General features: G+C 38.6%; 1 protein-coding gene across 7 annotated transcripts in view; it reads right to left on the bottom strand.

The window, feature by feature from the left end:
- The window catches only part of SBF2 (SET binding factor 2), a 364,188-nt gene that overhangs the window by 41,715 nt on the left and 301,232 nt on the right, over positions 1–21,241 (bottom strand). For all 7 annotated transcript variants that reach the window (XM_042461173.1, XM_042461134.1, XM_042461050.1 and 4 more), the window contains 9 exons: positions 18,906–19,168; positions 18,621–18,793; positions 18,288–18,361; positions 15,703–15,898; positions 13,112–13,239; positions 6,381–6,556; positions 5,806–5,954; positions 5,489–5,687; positions 2,002–2,198 (listed from right to left, as the gene is read on the bottom strand). In XM_042461173.1, coding sequence (XP_042317107.1) covers positions 2,002–2,198; positions 5,489–5,687; positions 5,806–5,954; positions 6,381–6,556; positions 13,112–13,239; positions 15,703–15,898; positions 18,288–18,361; positions 18,621–18,793; positions 18,906–19,168 — 1,555 coding nt within the window. The remainder of the gene's footprint in view (positions 1–2,001; positions 2,199–5,488; positions 5,688–5,805; positions 5,955–6,380; positions 6,557–13,111; positions 13,240–15,702; positions 15,899–18,287; positions 18,362–18,620; positions 18,794–18,905; positions 19,169–21,241) is intronic.

The raw sequence follows: 21,241 nt of genomic DNA on the forward strand, positions 1-21,241 counted from the left end.
TGATTATGGTCATATGGTTACCAAGTCATACACAATTTTCTTTACAAATGTTTTAGCAGATTCTGCCCTACCACATATAAAAGGACAAGCCTGCTCACAGCCATAATGAGAGCATGCCTTATGGATGCTTCCAATTAGAGTTCAATATGTATCAGGGCACAGTTCCAGAATTCCCCCCCCCCCCCATTTTGGGCCTGATGAAGTACTAAAAATGGATTGAAGGTTTATACAGAGTTCGTTTATCACCCTCCATACTAAGTGATCACAAGTAGAAGTCACTGATTGGGTAAGAGACTTTGAAGGAAGATGGTATGAATTCCAGATGGTTTTGAGCATGGTGTGGAAGAAAACGTGAAAGGCAGGGTAGAGAGGAGGATGGAGATGTGAATGCAAAAGAAAAGTCTTGCTTCTCATTGATGTATTTAGGTCTCTTCTTAAAGCCTGACTCCTTGGCTTTAAGCTGCAAATGGCCATCTGTTGGGGATTCTTTGATTGTGTATTCCTGCATGGCAGGGGGTTCAACTTTATGGCCCTTGTGGACTTTTACAGCTCTGTGATTCTATTAAATTGAAGCCATGTTCCCTGTGCAGGGACATCATTATGCATTAAAGAAGATGGTTTTGGGGGAGGGCATATCATCCATGTATAAAGCACAATTCTTGAAAACAAGAAACCATGTTTGTACAATTTCTGCTGAACAGTGACCACTGAAGATAAGCAGCTGTTCTAACATAAAACCAAGTGAAGAACTAAGGTATGCAAAAGAACTAGAGATGCATGATTGAGTTTTTCCACAAAGTAAAGAGAATGGAGTAGTCTCTCTTTGTACATAATTACATTTATGTAGCTAGTGACCTTTGGAATGCAGCCAATCTGTTTTGTGTACTAGTGGATTGCTATTGAGGTAAGGTCAAAGTATTACTTCTGTGGCTACATTTTATTTTTGTAGATCACTCAACTGCTCTAGTTAAATAAGGAATAATGTAATCTAATATTTTCAAATACAGAAACTAGATATCTGAACACACACATAAAAAACTGTAGTGATGCTTTGCAGATTATTTGCCAAGCCATTCAGAAAATACTAATTTACTGTGTAGCTACATTTTTACTCATGAACACTCACAAAGTCCTATGTTATTCACAGGATTATGCTGAAACATTTAAGCCATGAAACTCTATCCTCATCATGAACTCTTGAGTGATTCATGCTTATGTAACTTGTGCATAACTATGAATTATTTTATCCACTGTCCTTTTCAGAAATTCCATAGGGCAAGTTGTTCAGGCAGGCCAGCCACACTAATTTTTTCCAGAGAAGAAACCTGTTTCCCCTCCTTCCCCAGTAAGGTGAACTTTGAAGTTCATCTGTTCTGGCTCTGTGCCTTGCTGCAAAAGGATCTTTGCGCTCCAAGGGAATGCCACATAGCAATTAACTGGATGGCATTTCTATCTTCACGTACCAGCCATATAACATTGTAATCATATGACATTAAATGTGACTTCTATGAATATACAGATGTCCACCATGCACCTTAATTTCAGTACTTCTCTCTTCTTTGATATCTGCTGCAGAGTCCAGTTGCTTATAACTGTTTGAAACAAGAAGAAAACACTGAGGTTTACATGTATGGCAGGCAAAGCTGTCATACTAGGGCAGGCCAATGAACTCCAGCGGTGGTTTCTGCATTGCACTTCAGATGGAAGTGCATATAAAACAAAAGGACACAGAAATAGTTTAATCCACCTTTTATTCCACGATGTTCCTCTCTTTTTTCTTTTGTGTTTTGGCTGTCTTTTAAAATATATGTGTATGTTACAATATATGCAACAGACTTGCATATACTGGATTTTAAGTTCCATGACTTTATATCCATAATTTCTATACTTAAGGAATTATTTTTGGAAAATGAGCTAGAAAAATCTATTAAAACAGATTTATAAATGTATAATAAATATTTACATGCTCTAAAGTATCCTGCAGAAGAAATATATTCTCACCTGAGGTTTGTGTGTTTTGAGATTTGAAAAGTCCAACAACTCCTTTCCCATGAAAGCCACCAGCTCGAAGTAGGAGTGTGCTGGCTTTTGCATTTTTCCAACAGACTACTGGCAGGCGATTGTGTCTATAACAGCGAGCTACTCTCTGCAAGCTACTATCCTGCACACACTGAGGTACAACTAGTAGCCCTGGATAACTAGAGCAATGAAAAACAGAGATTATTTGTGTACTCGGGTAAGCAAATTCCAATAAGCACAAAGGAAAAGCAGATATAGTAATATCCTGTCTTTGTATCAGAATTAGCAGCTATTAGACACTGTGTTAATGTAAAACATTTGGAAACATCTGAGAACTGGTAGGTACAGTGGTACCCCGGGATACGAATTGATCGCGTTACGAAATTTCCGGGATACGAAAAAGTTAGATTGGAAAAAACTGTTCCGGGATACGAAGGTTTTTTCGGGTTACAAAATTTATTTCGGCACGAAATTCAAACGCACGGCTTTCCAGCGCTAACGGAAAGCCTTTTCGGGTTGCGAAATGCATCGGGTTACGAACGGGGCGGCGGAACGAATTAATTTCGTAACCCGAGGTAGCACTGTACTTGTAAAAGTATTGTTTCCCTATGCCTCTGTGCTACTGTCACCAGTAGCCAAAACTGTGATGTACATTAGCTGTAGTAGCTTCTGGGAAAGTATACTCTTCTATGATGGACTAACACCTGGCTTTTCTGAGAGCCATTTATATGCTAGGGTCACTTCCTCTAAGCCATCGCCCAAAGATTCAGAAGCAGAGTAACATCTGTAACATCTGAAGTCTTTAGAAAAATCTGTACATGCTGTTGCCCCTCCCTAAAGCCCTTGTCTATTTTGTTATCATTATATTTTTACATTTATCCTAAGCCATCGTGAGAACTTCAGGTCATACATAGGATATAAATGTGTTTTTTAAAAGCAATAAAACCCGAACAATCACATTTGTCAAACTTGAATTTCTTAGCCCAGTTGCCACTCTTTTCATTTTATGTTTCTCTTCCGTGATACTGCTTCCAATGACTGAAAATAGGGCTAAATTACGTAGAATTACTTAGAACACACATGATCTGTCTACTCTTGTTGGGAATGAATTACATTTAAGCTTTTGTTTTTAAAATTTAAAAGCATATTCCTCTGATTTCCAGTGTCAACAATGGCCACATGACTTGCATCACCACCAAGGAAGATAACACCATCATGTATAAGTCTTTATGGCCGTGCCAGCCCCTTGTGCTGTTTCTGCATTGATTAAAGAATCTAACCCCATTCCTTTATCATGCACTGCCATTGAGAAAAGTGGTGGGCTTTCTGGTTTTGCTCTGGATGGGCTCACAGAATTGCCAAATATTCCATAGCCTTCTTCCATGTCTGGGAGCTGGGGAAGGCAATGCTTTTGCCAAACATCTGCCACAAAAATGTATCAGCTAGCTCTTCAACTTCAAAGGGAGAGTGATGGTTTTTCTTCTTCATTGTGCTTACCAGAGGGTGGCTGCACACAAGAACACAGGAAGCTTCATTATACAAAGGGAGACTACTGACTCATCTAGCTCAGTACTGTCAGGTACTGACTGTTAGGAATGTCTCTCCAGGGGTTCAGGCTGATTGTTTCACAGCCTTACCAGAAGAACCTGTGGCATTCCCTAGTTGTCTCCCATCCAAGTACCAACTAGGTGTGCATCACAAAATCATATTAAATCAGATGTGTTTGCAGTAGGGATATAAATCTTTGATTATTTTGTCCTTGCATCATGAATGAATAATTATGCAAGCTTTTCCCTGTTACGCTTACTATTAAGGGCCTGATCTGGATTTGGAGGCATGACAACCAGTTCTGGATGGGGTTACACTCCACCTGAAAAAACTGTGTTTGCAGTACAGAGAGTACTCCTGGATATGTCTTTCCAAATGTCAGCCCATATAGATGCTAGGGCAAAAGTGCTTATTATTAGCTTCAGCTGATAAGCCAGCTATGTCCCTTTCTAGAATTGGTAAACCAAAAATGGTAATGCATGTGCTGGAAACCTCAAGGCTGGACATTTGCATTGCAGTCTACATTGGGCTACCTCTGTACCAAGTTTGGAAACTTCATTTATTTCAAAATGATGTCCTCCCTCACAGTACCATGTATTAGATTAGATGTCACATTTAGGTTCCTATAAAAAGCAGCAGGGTGATCACTTCAGTGACACAGAAAGAAACAGCATGTACATTTTGTACTGGCTCTAGACTGATTGTTTACAGACTCTTACTTTTTATGAGCATGAATGTTTAGATGCTCTAAATTAACACACACAGCACCACCAGTACTTTGGCTCTAACAAGTAACCAGTTCTGGATTACATCAAAATCCATTTAAACAGCTCTTATACTATAGTATGCAAACTTCTTGTTATATAATGCATTTTTTTGAAAACAACATGACAAAAAATCCCCCCCCCACTGCTGTTTTGCCCACTGAGGAAGATGTCAGAGACTTGGAAAATGGTATTTAATAAGGTGAATTTAAATGCAAGAGCCTAATATCATTTACTGAAAACTTTAAAAATGATACATTTCAAATCTCTCTGAAGTTTTTGCTTGTTGGCAATCCACAATATGGTCTTATATATGAAACACAAAGCATAACAGAGGGCAAAACATAAACTTGAGGATTTAATTGAAGTTTCTAAATAATAAATTTTCAGAACTGGCGAGGCACAATGTTATGGAATTCTGGGAATTGTAGTTAGTGGTGGCATCAGAGCTCTCAGAGAGAAAGCTAAATATTTCACAAAACTACTCCCAGAATTTCATAGCGCTGAGATATGCCAGTTAAAGTGGTGTCAACCTGGATTATTTCTGCAGTGCAGATGCAGCCTCAGTGTTTTTAGCTCACAGCCACTGGTAAAACTGTATTGGACCTTACCCCTTCCTTGTCCATTATAGGAATGCCTTGCTTAGGACACTACTTACACAAAATAACACTGCAAACTGAAAGACATCTCATTTGATCTGAGTGAAGCCATGGACAGGACTCTGGAAAAAGATAGGATGCTAACAGAAATGAACTGGGGAAAGATAGTGATGAGGCAAAAACATGTGAATATCTCCACAGGAGACCCCACATCCCTCCAAGGCTAAATTTCTGTAGAAAATAGTGTGTGTCAAGAATGGGAAACTGTCAAAGCAACAGAGGGACTGACAAACAAATGCCTACTGTAACTACTAGCTAATGACTTCTAGCGAGTGAGTGGGATAAATTTTTTTCAAATAAACAAACCTATGAACTGCAATAGCCAATTTAAGCAGGGCAATGGGATATCTAAGGATGACAGAGGAAAATAGTCCATCAGGTAGGTTCCTGAGGTTTGAAAAAAGATATGGCCCACTGAATTAGGGAATGAATCTTGAAGCGGATGCACATTGTATAATTTAATTGCATTTAATACTTATGACAACTAAGTTAGCTCACCTTCTGCAAAGAGAATACATCCTGTTCAAGGCAGTTATTCGAAAGTACTCCGTTTTGGAGCGAGTAGAGCTATTATTGATGGTCCCCAACCCCAAACGCTGATAGTCTCTGAAACAAGCTCTTTCCACTAGCTGTTCCATTGTTGATTTCTCTGATGCTTTCAAAGTACCACTAGTTTGCATTTCACTATCATCTGAAACTGAAGGTGCACCATTTTACTAGCTGAATATGTAAATATTTTAACATGAAACAGATACAGTATGTAGTATGTTAGCCATATTCAGGTAGCAGCAGTAAAAATATAGTATTTTTATTACCTGAGATATCATCATCCTCATTCCACCCAGGCCGATTTACCCTTTCTTCCACAATTGTCCCTGTAGTTTTCTTCTTTAGTAAGTATTGCCGTCCAATTGTCATTTTCCCTGCACGTTTAGCTCCTTTAACAATTGTTTTTGAAAGTGTGCTAAAATAAGGAAACCAACAATATCTGTAGTCTTATTGTATTTGAAACAAACAAAAATGGTATATTATCCTCTTCTCCAGCCCAAGACAGGAATTTTTTCTTACTAAAAACCCACTGAAAAAGCAGGACATTGACTAAACAAATAAGTGTTCCCATGCATCATAATTAAAGCTCAAACTGTTATAAATGTATATGAAACATCTCTTAAATTTACTTCCATAATAAAACATCTATAATTTTGCAAATCTTCAAAATTAAACTATTATTACTATTACTATTATTATCATCATCATCATCATCATCATCATCATCATCATCATCATCATCTTATTCTTATTTTATTTCTTATATCCCGCCTTTCTCCAACATAGGGACTCAAGGCGGCAATATGGCATATAGAATTATAAAGAAAAGGAATGACCTTACCGAAAGGAAGTGTTCTTTTCTTTTTGTTTTGGTAAGATTATCTGAGGTGCAGTTTGACCAGCTGCAAAAGCAAAAGTGCTAAAGATGGACTGGGGATAGCGAAACTTCATTAGCTGTTTCTTAAATATCTCTACAACTTCAGGGCCCACTTCTTCATCAAAAGCTACCTTAATCAGCTATGTATGAAAAGATGCAATGCATTAAAAGAAAACATAAAACAAGAAATGAAATATAATAAGTACAAAATTAGGTTATGATAATTTGTTAATAGAAATGTCTATTATCGTTTTATAAAAAAATATCAGAAATGTATTATAAAACATTGAACTTCAGTAAAATGGACTTCTCACAGATTGGAAAACAACAAAAGAAAATATTTTAGATCACTGGAGTCAAAGTTTTGGAAATGAAAACTCTAGATGATTTCCAACACACCGTAAATAAACTATATGGAGTGGTATAGGTCAAAAATTCTTTGAATTTGCTTTATGAGTGGCAAAAGGAAGGGATTAGAAATGTTACCAGTTAGTTTGTCATGACTAGTTTCTCTTGAGAAATTAGCAGTTAGTTTCTCCTGATTATGATACAAGGAAACTGCTTTTTAGGAGGTACAAAAGCAACACTTTTGGATAAGGTATTTTTCACAGAAAAATTATAATCTATCTTTCTCTTGGCAAAGCATATAAGAAAAGAAGGAGACATCTCATGCAAGCACCATGGCCTACATGACCTTACCAAACTGTATAATGGTTAGTACATCACTTTGGGACTTTGAACCTAACACCTGTCAGTGTTAGAAGAGGGGAAGCAATATACAGGAGTAGGGAGAAGGGTTGAAATAAATGAAATAGAGAATTGATGTTCTTTGTTCTGTTATCACAAGCTGTATAATAGGGAACAGGGAAGGCAGTAATGTAATGTAAAAATCCCCTCCCCCCAAAATCAATAATTTAAAAAGTAGTAGTTGCCATCTTAAGGGACAAACATATTTTTAACCTTTTTGTCTGAACCCTTAAATTTGCTCCCCTGACTCTCTGTAGGACTGGCTTCCTTAAAGAAGGGCTTGAAGTACTGGTATTCTACTATGACACTTTAAACATATTAAACTCATTAAAATAACACACATCCAATTCATTATATTACCATGATTAAGGCAAACAATAGGAATGTAAGAATTTATATATGCTTCTCTATAAGAAAAAGATGGGAACATATTTGCCCCAAAGCCTTACTTTTATAACCTAGTTAAAAATGTGTGAATCAAAAGCAGAGTTGATCAGAGTTCAGCACAAGAAACATGGTTCTGTGTGAGTACACGTCATATTCAAATAATATTTTAGAAGGGGAGGAAAAATCTTTTAAATTCATTCACATTATTTCGCTTGGAAGGTATTTGAGATTAATTTGATACAACTGTGTTGAAGAGTCACAAATTATTTAGAAAGACAACAAACTATTCCTTAATACTGTTTTCTGTGTCTACCAATCTACTATGTTTCCATGTTTTGTCCCACTGAAATGTCATAGGAAGATGGACAGAATAGGCACAATCAGAATGCTGAGAGGTGGATGAAAAAAGTAACTATGATTGGAGAATTACAACCTTACATGTCGGAGAGATCACATCAAAATGACCCTTTTCCACAAGAAAAACAAATGGGATTAACACTTTATCCCAGGAATGGACAATATGTAATCTGTAGGCTCATTCTGGACCCCAGTGCAACCCACCAAGACACTCCACCCCCAAAAGTATTTCACGCAAAAGTAGTAGGCCAACCACTCTGCCCAACAACTGAAAGCAGAATTTGCCATTTAAATGTAACTTCAACTTCCTTGGTTTGTTTTATTCCAGAAAAAGCATTTTTTAGAACTGGGAAAGAAAAATGCTTTTCTAAAATATGCTGTGGTTCTTAAAATGGTCATCTGTGAATTCACATGTATAGGTGTGTTCTCTCTCTGTGCTGAACACCCCATAAACTTCTGTAACTGAGAAGAGCAATTTTTGGCATTAACTCTGCCTCCCTCTATTCTCTGTCTTTTATTGCCCTTTGTCCTTAGTCTTCACATAGTCAAGAAGGTGCTCCATCAGGGGAATAAGTTCTGAAGCACTGGTAGAACCTGCTTCCATTTGTGAGATGTTGTATGTATATGACTCAAGACATCTGTCCTCTTGCTTTCTTCTGGAAAATAGATGGCAGTCATCCATATAGTCCACTGCAGTCACCATGTCCAGAACTGCACTGTCAAATATCTGTCCTCTTAGAATCATAGAGTTGGAAGAGACCGCATGGGCCATCCAATCCAACCCCCTGCCATGCAGGAAATCCAAATCAAAGCATCCCCAACAGATGGCCATCCAGCCTCTGCTTAAAGACCTCCAAGGAAGGAGAATCCACTACACTCCGAGGGAGTGTGTTCCACTGTCGAACAGCCCTGACTGTCAGGAAGTTCCTCCTAATGTTGAGGTGGAATCTCTTTTCCTGTAGCTTGCATCCATTGTTCCGGGTCCTGTTCTCTGGAGCAGCAGAAAACAAGCTTGCTCCCTCCTCAATATGACATCCTTTCAAATATTTAAACAGGGTTATCATATCACCTCTTAACCTTCTCTTCTCCAGGGTAAACATCCCCAGCTCCCTAAGTCGTTCCTCATAGGGCAAGGTTTGATGCCTGGAATATCACATGAGACTAGTGTTATCTGTCGAGACTTGTACTATATGTCTTTTGAAAAGACACTTGGGTATTCAAAATGTCTTGATTACAGCTAATAATTTGAGTTTGTTGATGTTGCGATGTTCTTTGATGCCCCACTGACCTCTCAGGGAGATGTCTCTTGAGTTGGAGACAGAAAGGTAAGATGTTGAAGCAGGTTGAATAGATAAGTCCATCAATGTAAAGGATCACATCCCTCTTTTCATACAATCAATAATCTGAACTGAGTGTCTGTTTGATGACTGAATGCTGCTCCAAACCAATGGTGAAGAGATCTCATGTATAAGCATACAAGTGGGGTGATGTGAGTTGTGGATGCCATCACCTGCAGGAGTGCCTCGACAGCATGGTCCTTGGTCCTTTTGGTTCTTGCTAAGAACAATACTGCCTGACTGAGACAAACGTCCTTCTCTGAAGGAAGAAATGCTCTTGCTAATCACAAGTCCAATATAGTCTCAATGAATTTTGTACACGAAGTTGGCATAAGCTTGGATTTCTTTTCACTGAGGAGGAGACCTAGACACAACAGTATACTCAATATTTCATGCAGACTGGTGTGTAGATATTGATGAATGTAAAGCTACCAGCAGCCAATTGTCCAAATCAGGATACATAACAATGCCTAGTGTTCTTAAGTGGATACTCCAGCCAAACATTTGGGTGCAAAAACTAAAGTGCAGAATCTTATACTGGTAGCAACAATGAATGGTGGTGAATTGGATGATGTACTGGTAGGATGTCTTGATTAGTATAAGGAAATATGAATTACGGACTTCCAGGTGGAAAACATGGTGGAATGATGTGTCTAATTCATGTTCCGATGCAAACAAAGCTAAGCAGCAGAATGGCAAGCTAATTAGCAATTAATTATCTGGTAGAGTTCTCTCTGAATGAGGAACAGACCTAAAGGATTGCTCACAAGTGCACAGGATCACTGCTCCCATTGTTGTTGTTGTTAACTGCCCTTGAGTCGACCTCAGCTCATGGCAACCCTGTGGATGAGACATTTCCAAGATTCTCTGTCGTTTACTACTTTGATTACATCTTGTAGATTCATGCCATTGACCTCCCTAATTGAGCTCAGACATCTTGTGTATGGTCTTCCCCTCTTTCTGCTACCCTCAACCTTTCCTAGCATTATTGTCGTTTCTAATGAGTCATGCCTTCTCATGATGTGGCTAAAGTATGACAACCTCAATTTGATCATCTTAGCTTCTAGGAGTATTTCAGGCTTGATCTATTCAAGGGCCCATTTGTTTTGTCTTTTTGGCTGTCCATGGCATCTTCACCACTCTTCACCACATCTCAAATGATTTGATTTTCTGTATATCCACTTTTTTCACTGTCCATCTCTCACATCCATACATAGTGGTTGGGAATACCTTAGCTTGGATTACTCTAACTTTAGTGTTCAGTTGAATATCTTTGGTCTTTAAGATCTTATCTAGTTCTTTTATTGCTGCCCTTTCTATTTCTAGTCTTTTTCTTATGTCATGACTACAGTCTCCATTCTGATCAATGTTTGATCTGAGGCATGAGAAATCTTTAAGTATTTTGATCTCCTCATCAATCCTCTGTGAATTTATGTAGGTCCTCCATGATAATTCTTTTTGTTTTCTTTAAGTTCAGCAGCAAGCCTACCTTTGCACTTTCTTCCTTGACCTTCCTCAATAGTTGTTCCAGTCCATTATGTTTTCTGCTAGTAGTACAGTGTTATCCACATATCTTAGATTGCTGATGTTTCTTCCTCTTATCTTCTCCTTCTTCTAAGTCTAAGCCTGTTCTTCACTGCATACAAGTTGAACAAGTAGGTTGACTGAATACAACCTTGCTGGACTCCTTTTGCCAATTGGGAACCATTCTGTTTCTCCATACTAACAGTAGCCTCTTGACCCGAGTATAGATTTCTCATCAGAACTATCAAATGTAGTGGGAGTCCCATGTCTTTGAGAGCATTCCACAGCTTTTTATGATAGATGCAGCTTTGTTATAGTCTAGAAAGCACATGATGTTTTTCTTTTGGAATTCCTTGGTGCACTCCATTAGCCATCATAAGTTTGCAGTGTGACTCCACCTTTCCTGAACCCTGTTTGTATCTCTGAAATTTCTCTCTCCATATGTGGTTGGAGTCTTTGGGGCTAAACAGACTGGTCTTGAAGTGCCAGTGTGGGGGCATGGTATCTGGATAACACATGCCCCAACACTGCCCCCATGCCAGTGTCACACTGCCTGCACGGCGGGTGGCATCACAGCGCTCATTTGGTGCAGTGTTAATACGCTGCATGCCAAAGGAGTGCCCAAAAGTGCCACCACAGTGGCAGAGGCGCCTTTATGCTGGTTCTAAAAGGACCTGCATTTTGTTGCCTCTTTTTGAGCCGACAAACTGCTGGATCAGGGCTGTGGTGTGCGGGGGCCACGGCGCCAATCCAGCACTGAAAGGGGTGGCAGGATGCCACTCTATTGGGGCTGTCTGTTTTGCTCCTGAGTTGCAGAATTTTAAGCATAATTTTGCTTGTGTGGGAAATTAATGCTATGGACCTATACTTGTTGCAGTGTTTCGTATCTCTTTTTTGGTGGATGGAGATGTTTATTGAGCGTTTTCAGTATGTTGGCCAGCATTCTGACTTCCATAATTGTTGGCATATTTAAGTTAATACTAGATTCTGTGTATGTGAATTGTAGCGGTTCAATTGGAATATCATCTGTTCCCAGTGATCTATTTTTCCCAGTTTCTCTTAATGTAGTTTCCACTTGGTTTTCTAATTTGGGTTCATCTGCCTATGATTCTTCATTCCATGTTTCTTTAATTTTTTCATTTCTTTTATATAGCTCTTCTGTATATTGCCTCCATCAAATTTTATTTTTCTTGATCTTGTAGTATGTTCCTGTTCTTATCATATAGCATTCTAGCTTTTGATTTGAACTTCCCTTTGATTGCCCTTATCTTGTGGAAGAGATCTATCATTCTTTTTATTTGCTTCTATTTCTTTGCAGTGACTGTTATAGTAGTCCACTTTATCCTTGTGCACTAGTCATTGGACTGTTGCATTCATGGTTCAGATTTTGTTCCTATCTCCCTTTTCTTTTGCTTTCCTTAACTGCTTGAAGCATTTCATCTGATCTAGAATCATAGAGTCATAGAGTTGGAAGAGATCACAAGGGCCATCCAGTCCAACCCCCTGCCATGCAGGAAATCTAAATCAAAGCATCCCCAACAGATGGCCATCCAGCCTCTGAAGAGCTCTAAAGAAGGAGACTCCACCACACTCCGAGGGAATTTGTTCCACTGTTGAACAGCCCTTACTGTCAGGAAGTTCCTCCTAATGTTGGGGTGGAGTCTCTTTTCCTGCAGCTTGCATCCAGTGTTCCATGTTCTAGTCTCTGGAGCAGCAGAAAACAAGCTCGCTCCTTCCTCAACATGACATCCCTTCAAATATTTAAACAGGGCTATCATGTCACCTCTTAACCTTCTCTTCTCCAGGCTAAACATCCCCAGCTCCCTAAGTCTTTCCTCATAGGGCATGATTTCCAGACCCTTCACCATTTTAGTTCTTGTGACACCCTTTTCTGCCCTTTGGGTGAAGATTTTTAGTTTTTAGGGGTCATAGATGGACCACTACTACCCCATAAATTCATGGGGATGGGATCCAGATTTTTCCACATCATTAGAATGAATAATGCTTCCAGCGTGCAAAAGGAATATGTGTGCATTAGTCTCCATTCCAAATATCACAGCAATAAAAAAGTCTTTAACCCGTAAAAATCTAATTTGCTTTTTGACTAATTCTCAATACTATGATGAAAGATTGTCACATCAGCTTTAAAACAAAACAGCGGAAATCAAGGAGCGAAAATAATTATTAAGGGCTAAAGGGGTGCCAAAATATTTCTTGCCTAGGGTGGCAAAATACCTAGAGCCGGCCTTGGTGCCATGTTGTACAAACCTTGCCATAGAGAAGAAATCAAGAATCCTCTAGGCAACAATATTGTTCTGTAAGATTTAAGCAACTTAATTTTACCTGAAAGGCAGCTGAAGTGATCTGCAGCCCTTCCTGCATATTCTGTTGAAGTTGATTCTGGATGGTAATTTTCTTCTCCTTAGTTATTGAGGCAATGGGGAAGCTCCGAATTACTGTTTGTTCTCCCACTAAGAATATTAGTCAGAGGAGCACTGCATCATAAGTCTAGTAATAAGATTTGTTCATGCTCTACATATTCTACAGTATTATAATCAATCTTGAACATGGTAATGAAACAAAATCAAAGCTGGAAGAGGTATCAAAACGCTGTACTCACTGAACAAAGAAAATATGGAATCTATTAGTCCCCCCCCCCCCCGCAAAAGCCAATACTCTGGTTAATAAAAAATAATTTTTTATCACTAAACCTCAATATTTTGTATATTATCAAATGTTGCATTTTATTTATGAACATCTGTTCATTCAATTAGAGCACACTATTTCAAAATGTATGATGACAGATATGCAGTCTATCTGCACCAAGTGATATTTGGTTTTGTTCATTCTGATTGTCTTTTGCATGACTGCAATAATTTCAAGAAGCTGAACAAAATGGTAAATACATTATATATTTGTACCCAAATTGCATATGTATTTTACATGCTTTACCTACTGAATCATTATTATAAACAATTCTGGAGAGCCACCATAATGTCATTTCTGGTATCTGTTCCTGACCCCAAAGCTGCTGTTTCTTATCCTAACATTTATTTGCTAGTGCAGTCAATTTTAGGCCCAAGTCATAGAATCATAGAAGTCACATCTATGCTGATGAAAAATAAGTGTTTAAAAATGTAAATGTATTGTTACATTTTTCCAATATACATCATTTCCACTATTAGAACTGTTTCCACAACTTAGAGAAGTAAATTGGAATGTATTCCTTTACTTTTATGAAACCCACAGAGATTTCAAGGTAGAATTTTTATCCTCAAAAACCTAAAGCTACAATTTTCACTATACAAATAAAAGCAACACAAGAGCAAGAGATGGCTATTCTAAGTGTTGGAGAGAAATATTTTTGTGCTTGTTAACATTACTAGTTCTCTTGACATTTTTGAAATATTGAACTTTTATTATTCCCTGCTGTTTTTCAAAAGCAAAGAACTATTATGAGTTCAGATTTTAGCCCTGTCAACATAAATAGCTGTTCTTTCACCAGGCATGCAAAGAACACTATGGATAAGTTTCTCAGTCCAAACTTTTAACACACTTTACTAATTTTGTAGTAAAGAACATGTAACCCTTCATGTTGTATAGGCATGACTACTGAGCTATCATATTAGTTTTACACAGTGTTACCAGGTAGGATTCCCCCCTCAATCAACATGGAGGAGATCCATGTCACTATTAAGTGGTTGTTTAGAAAACACAATTTTGTGTTTCTGAGAATGAAGGATATTACAATAATCAGTTTCCATTTCCTTAGATGCACATATAATAGTATACATTAACTATCACATTTACTAGACCTCCCTGACAAGTATGATCTCCTGGATCGCATTTGCATTTGCTAACTGGAGCACATGCAACTGATGGACACTCATTGTGGAAATACAGACACATACTGAGAAAGCAAACAATAGGAGCTCATGGGCTCCATATAGAAGCAATAGCAAGTACATTTCTATAGCACTTATCAGTGAACTAGCACTCCCTAGATGGTTTACAATGTGTAAGCCAATTGCCCCCAACAAGCTGGGTACTAATTTTACCGACCTTTGAAAGGATGAAAAGCTGAGTGGACCTTGGGGCTCTCCTCTAGGATTCAACTTACAATGTTGTGATTGCAGTGTCAGCATTTAACCAGTGCACCACCAGGGCTCCTTTCTAAGCATAAAATCCTAAGCATAGAGTCTTAGAGTTGGAAAGGACCACAAGAGCCATCTAGTTCAAATCCCTGCCATGCAGAAATATACAACTCTTGAAAGATGCCCATCCAGAGTCCACCACCCTCTAAGGCCATCTATTCCACTGCTGAATCACTCTTACAGTAAACAAATTCTACCTAATATTTTGATTAAATCTCTTTTCTTGTCAACTGAATCCATTGACTCATGTTCTAGTCTCTGGAGCAGCAGAAAATAAACTAGCTCCACCTTCTATACGGCATTCCTTCAGATATTTAGACATAGTTATCATGTTACCTCTCAGTCTTCTCTTCTCCAAGCTAAACACACCCAGCTCCCTCAAAAAGCTTGTTTTCCAGACCTTTGATTATCTTGGTCGTCCTTCCCTGGACATGTTCTAGCTTGTCAATATCCTTTTCTTTACCCTAGACTGGATACACTATTCCAGATGAGGTCTGACTGAGTACAACAGAGTGGCACTAACATTTTCCTCAATCGGTAGACTATAATTGTAGATAACATCCTACAAAGTCTTGCAACTACAATACAATACAATTACAATACTTTAGTATTGTAAAATATGGGATTATAGAACATTCACCAAAAAGCGAAATTAAAGAGCTTGATATACATATCTGGAATGTGTTTCAAAACTAGCTTAACGAGACTACAGGGTCAAACATTAGCATCAGTTGCATTCTGGAGTAACCATTATTTCGGCAGTCTTAACTAAGAACATACCTAGTTGATCATGAGGTGCACCTTTAAATATAACTCTGTATGTTGTAAGGAACAAAGCTCCTTCTGCAGGGAGAATGTGAGGTCCTCCAAGTAATCCTCCAGTTGCTTCCTCTCTGCCATCAGGATCCAGGAGCACACGGAGACCTTCACACACAAACTCTTCCCCCGGTAGCAAAGCTGGTCGTAGAATTTTGGGCTGAATCCAAAGACAAGTTTTTTTTAAAAAAATTGTGTAACACATAGTGCACTACAGCTGTCAAACTAAAAATAGTTTGACTAGAAATATTGTAACAATTTCTTGTAAAAGGTCCTAGTAACAGTTGACCTGTACTGAACAAAGAAAGAAAACAAAACAATCTGCTGGTTTTAGCAGTGCACAGAGGTTTCTACTGCAGAGGCATGATTTAAAATGTCAATACCAATATCTGTTTATTAAACTGAAATAGATGCATTTCCTGTCTAGATCCTGTTTGTATCTCTGACTAAAACCTAGCAGGGAGCTACCAGCTTCTGGGATAGATCCACACAAACCAAAAGGTGTTTGTGAGAATGCGACAACAAGGAGTCAGTACTGGAACTGGAGGGGTGGGAACATCACAGGTTATGCCAGATGGCCAGCCTAGCACCTCCAGGGAACATACAAGTACACAGACCTCACCCATCACTACTAGAAAGTGTGAGAAAGTGCCATCTGCAGATGCAGAAGTGCAGACAAGTAGTGACAGTGAGGATGATAGGGGGTGTACAAAAGTCATAATTCCTAGGCTACCTGATCGTTTTGAAGTGCAGAATGCCAGAATGTGCAATGTTGTGGCTGATGAGCCAGAGAGCTATCAGGAGCTTCTCACCTATCTCAGGGAAGAGCAGGAGAGATGGTTTGAGGCCACAGAGAGTGAGTTCTCATCCCTGGTGAATAGGGAGGTATTGTGTGGGACAGAAACACACATGGGACAAATGCAAGGACACATGTGACACATCGCATGTCATTTTGGAGGGGATTGTCAGGACCATGGTAAACAGGTCTGATAAAATGACAGTGATGTGGCCACTAGGTGGAGCTGTTGTGGAAGTTATTTACAGCTCTAGTGGCAGTTATATACAGTGGTGCCTCGGGTTACGAAATTAATTCGTAACGCGGCCGCTTTCGTAACCCGAAAAGCCTTCGTAAGCCGAATTGCCATAGGCGCTAATGGGGAAAAGCCGCGATTCCGTGCGAAAAAGCCGAAAAAAGCACCAAAAGTTTTTTCGTAACCCGAAAAAACATTCGTAACCCGGAACAATGATTCCCTATGGGATTTTTTCGTATCCCGAAAATTTCGTAACCTGGGTATTTCGTATCCCGAGGTACCACTGTATGTCAGCATTTAAACAGTGCATCTTTGGAATGTTGATGCAACTGTCATCATTCATTCTCAACTATCACTGAGGAAAAGTGAGACAGTGTGCACCTCAGAGTGGGTTGTTACTGATGTGGATGGTGGATGGTGTCGATGTATATAGTGTTGTACACAGTGGAACTTCTTATATGAATAAAACTCTCATCTGAGAGAAGATTACAGTGTCTCTTTGTTCACTGGGAAAACGACAGGCGTTTCTCCAGCTCACAAGCTACTGACTACAGTTACGAAGGTGGAGAATCTGGCACCATACGTTGATGTGTTGCCTCACACGCTGTGTAACAACATCAAAAGTGTTTTAACAATAGATAGGATAAATTTAAGCACTAGGCAGAAAAGCTGTGTCTCTGGTTGGCCCCCTCCTTGCTCTCTTTCCTTTGGCAGGTGAAGACATTTTTGTTCAGGCAGACCTTGAATTTTAACTATGGAGCAGTAATGTTTGTGTGTGTGTATGGGTATAGTGGTGTGCTATATTTTTAATCCTGTATTGGAAATTATGTTTTACATGTTATAGTGGTTTTAACTGTTTTTAATTGTGTTTTTAAAATAATGTTATTTAAATCTTTTTAAACATTTGTAAACGAATGCTTTAGCTGAAATTTTTTAAAAATGTATTGTAAACCACCTTTCCCTCTTAGGAGAAAGACAGGATATACGTTTAATAAATACATGTATTTATTTAATCAGATAGATATTCTGCCTCTTCAAGCCAAGAGTGAAGGAAGCAGTTGTATTTTCAGAAAAGGGGTACTTACATTACATACTTGTATGCATTACAAGGTGTAATCTCCTAACTGCATCCATACTAATCACTTATACTGCACTTTGGGAGAGAATTTCACTGCAGATCTCAAAGGAACAGCATGTGGCTACATTTTTGGACTTTCCTGTTTCTTCCTGTATTCTACCTAGTTAAAAAAAAAGTCTGATGAAGGGTTCTGAAGAACCCAAAATGTGTTCATGCAACTGGTTTCTTTTTGTTTAGAAGTCTGACTGAGCTATTTTTTGTACTTCATAATCCACAAAACTATGGATGAACTATTGTTGAAATTTTCAAAATTTTCAGTATGTTTTTAAAATTTTCCAACTGACTACTCAACTATATTAGAAAAACAAAAACTTCATCAATTGAACTGACCATCTACTCAAAAGTTTCACAGCTGTAAAAACACAGTCCAAAATACTTGCCTTCTGTATTGGTGGCAACCTTCTACTTTCTCGATGGACTGCCTCCAAAGTTTCAATGTGCATTGCTACAATTCCTGGGAATAAATACCACCACAAATGAGCAGTCCATAGCAAAAGCAAAACAAACTAAAATAAGTATCCTGTTCTAAAAATTGCTTTCAGAAAACCCAGAATAGCGTTTTCACATGACTGTGCAGACACTGACAAACTAAAATTGGAATTACAAATGCTCTTTGTCAACAACAATAAAAACTGTTTCCAGAAATATTTTCTCTCAGACATTACAAAAATAACTCTAAAACAATTTCAAGACTATATTACAGTTCTTCATACCTGGTATCATACAATGAAGACTCCTAATGTGGTCCTGTGTAACTCCACTTTCTGTACAAACCTTGTCTATGAATCTAGTAATGAAACGCACAACGGCATTGGCAATGTCATTGTTCTCAGAATCCTCAAACCCACTTTCAGTGTCATAGCTCTCTGCAACGCTACCTGCAATGCTAAGAAAGCAATTTCAGTCAGCTAAATCCACACTTGTAGGTTAGTCTTCAGTTTTAAACAATCATTTATACAATAATAAATAGTAATAATGCAGGAATCCTGATTACGCACCTATTTGTGACAATGCTATTGCTTCCACTTTCCCAGTCTCCAGTAGCTGAAGTTCTTAACAGTTTATTTTTACTGGTATCCAGTGGCACTAGCAAGTACACCATGAGATTGGCAAAATGGATCGCCTGGCTAAAAACCATGCTTTCTTCACTTTGTACTAGCTGATGTTGAGTCTCTTTGCTGATAGTTGGCCATAAGCGCAACTGCTCAGCAGCCAAGTCCATGGCAGTCTTTTCTTGAGTCTGGCCTTCAAAATTGTTCTCCTAAGGGGGAAAGGTGGTCAGACAATATTGTATTATATTACATTGCTGACTTTAATATTCCCTACTAATCCCACCCAGGAGCCAGTATAGAAGAGAAAGGCTACACACAAATCAGAGGGGAGTAGTAATGATGAGTAGAAAAAACCCAGGCTGAAACCAATACCTAACAAATCCCCAAAACATTAAGGACACTAAGGTGAAAATAAGCAATTCATGGATAATGCAGCATGACATAAAGCCACTGCAAGAGGAGGGAGCTGGAGTTTACTTGCTTTATGGAGCATTTTGAACCTCTCCTCATTATCCTCTTGGCTACTATCTTAAAATGCAAAGAATTTCTGACAGATATTTATAGAATGCAGAACACTGTATGCTAATTAGTACTGTGAAGGAGTACATTCAGGTACAATTTATATATAGCCATTTCTATGCAGTCCTTTCTTCAGTCCCCCAGTGCAGTTTTACAAGCTAATTTATAGGTTGCTGTTCTTTTCACTTCCAAACCCTTGATTCATGCTGAAAATGATCATGAACTGGATGGAAAAACATTAAACTAACTGCCTGACATAGATGATCCAGTACAATCACATGCAGTGTTTCAGTAGGTGAGTCACGTGTAACTATAAATAGTTTATACAGCATCACAAATGTTCATGTTTTCACTTGCTGTATTAATAATTTTCTGTAAACTGGGTGGATGGCACGTAGGCAAAATGTATTGTAGCCTGATGAAACTAGGGCAAAGGTACCTGGCAACTGTTATCACATTACCTCATTTATGGTAAATTTAGAAGGACTAACCATTGTATAACCAGTCTTCAAGATTTTCTCCAGGGTATGGGGAACCCCTACAAGTGTTCTTACCAATCTTACCCTCTTTGGGCAGATCTATACTTGGGTGTGTGGAACTGGACTGGCCAAAGCACTCTCCTGCCCTTCCTGCTCACAGTGGCATGCCTGCAAAACCCTTTACAGATGTCTGCTAATGGAAGATTTTTGATTTGTGGGGGATTCTTCTCTTTCTTCCATACTACAGCCACATTTCATTCAGTGTCACATCATGTGGATGGGGCAGAGGGAAAGAGGTATAGGTAAGGCCACTTTGCCAACCCAAGCTGCATTTGATTAAATCTAAATCCAGCCCATACTGTACAGTGTACTAGCGGTGAGCTTCCTGTTTGTTGCTTTTCCTATACGTTTAATATTCTAGTTGATGCAGTAGATATGTTGTCGGCACCTGAAGACACCAATGACAGTTTCTAGTTATCCAGTATTTTACAGAATCAACATGCCTGTATCAGCTGTATATAGGGAACAAAACTTCAGTACAAATGAACAAAAGAGAGAAACAAGTGGCTTTTATGAAATCATTTTTGTATTCATTTTTATACTTGTGTTCTTATGTATATGTGTACATAGGTAAGTGTCTGGAAGTGGTACTTTCCTTCTAATTTGTGAACATTCAGAAACACATCTTAGATATATGTTCAATTGACAGATTTCTGATCAAATATGTATCAGAAACCAGATGTATGGGCACAAGCTCATCACTGTCCCTCTTCTTACAACTTCCAGATCTCACAGCTCTGTGTAACAGGCACTCCTCCACTTCCACTAGCCATAACCACACCAGCTGATCTGTTCCAAGTTGCTGCTTCTACCTCTATTTCCTCAGAAATTTGCATAATTACAAAGATGCAGGGGAAATCACTAGGATGATGCTCAGGATTGGAACTGCTATTCTTAATTTAACTTCTTAAAGAGGCATTGACTGCTTCTGGTAGACATCTACACTATCACTTACAACTCTGAATATTATATAGATTGGCTTTCAGGTTTCTACATAAGATAGATGTAGATCTGTATAAATAAACATACCATAGCTATTCATTACTACTATGAGATAGAGGAAGGGGGAGGAATCATTATTTTGGAAATTGTTATGGGAAAACTTGATGCACAATGGAGGAAAATCTGTATTCTAGATTTCCTTTGGCTTGAATGTTTATAAGATTTGTCCATTACTGATGTAGTAAAATGAAACATTCTTAAAGGGGGGGGGGGTAAAGTTTT

The sequence above is a fragment of the Sceloporus undulatus genome, chromosome 1 (genome assembly GCF_019175285.1).
Source record: "Sceloporus undulatus isolate JIND9_A2432 ecotype Alabama chromosome 1, SceUnd_v1.1, whole genome shotgun sequence".
Lineage (NCBI taxonomy): Eukaryota > Metazoa > Chordata > Lepidosauria > Squamata > Phrynosomatidae > Sceloporus > Sceloporus undulatus.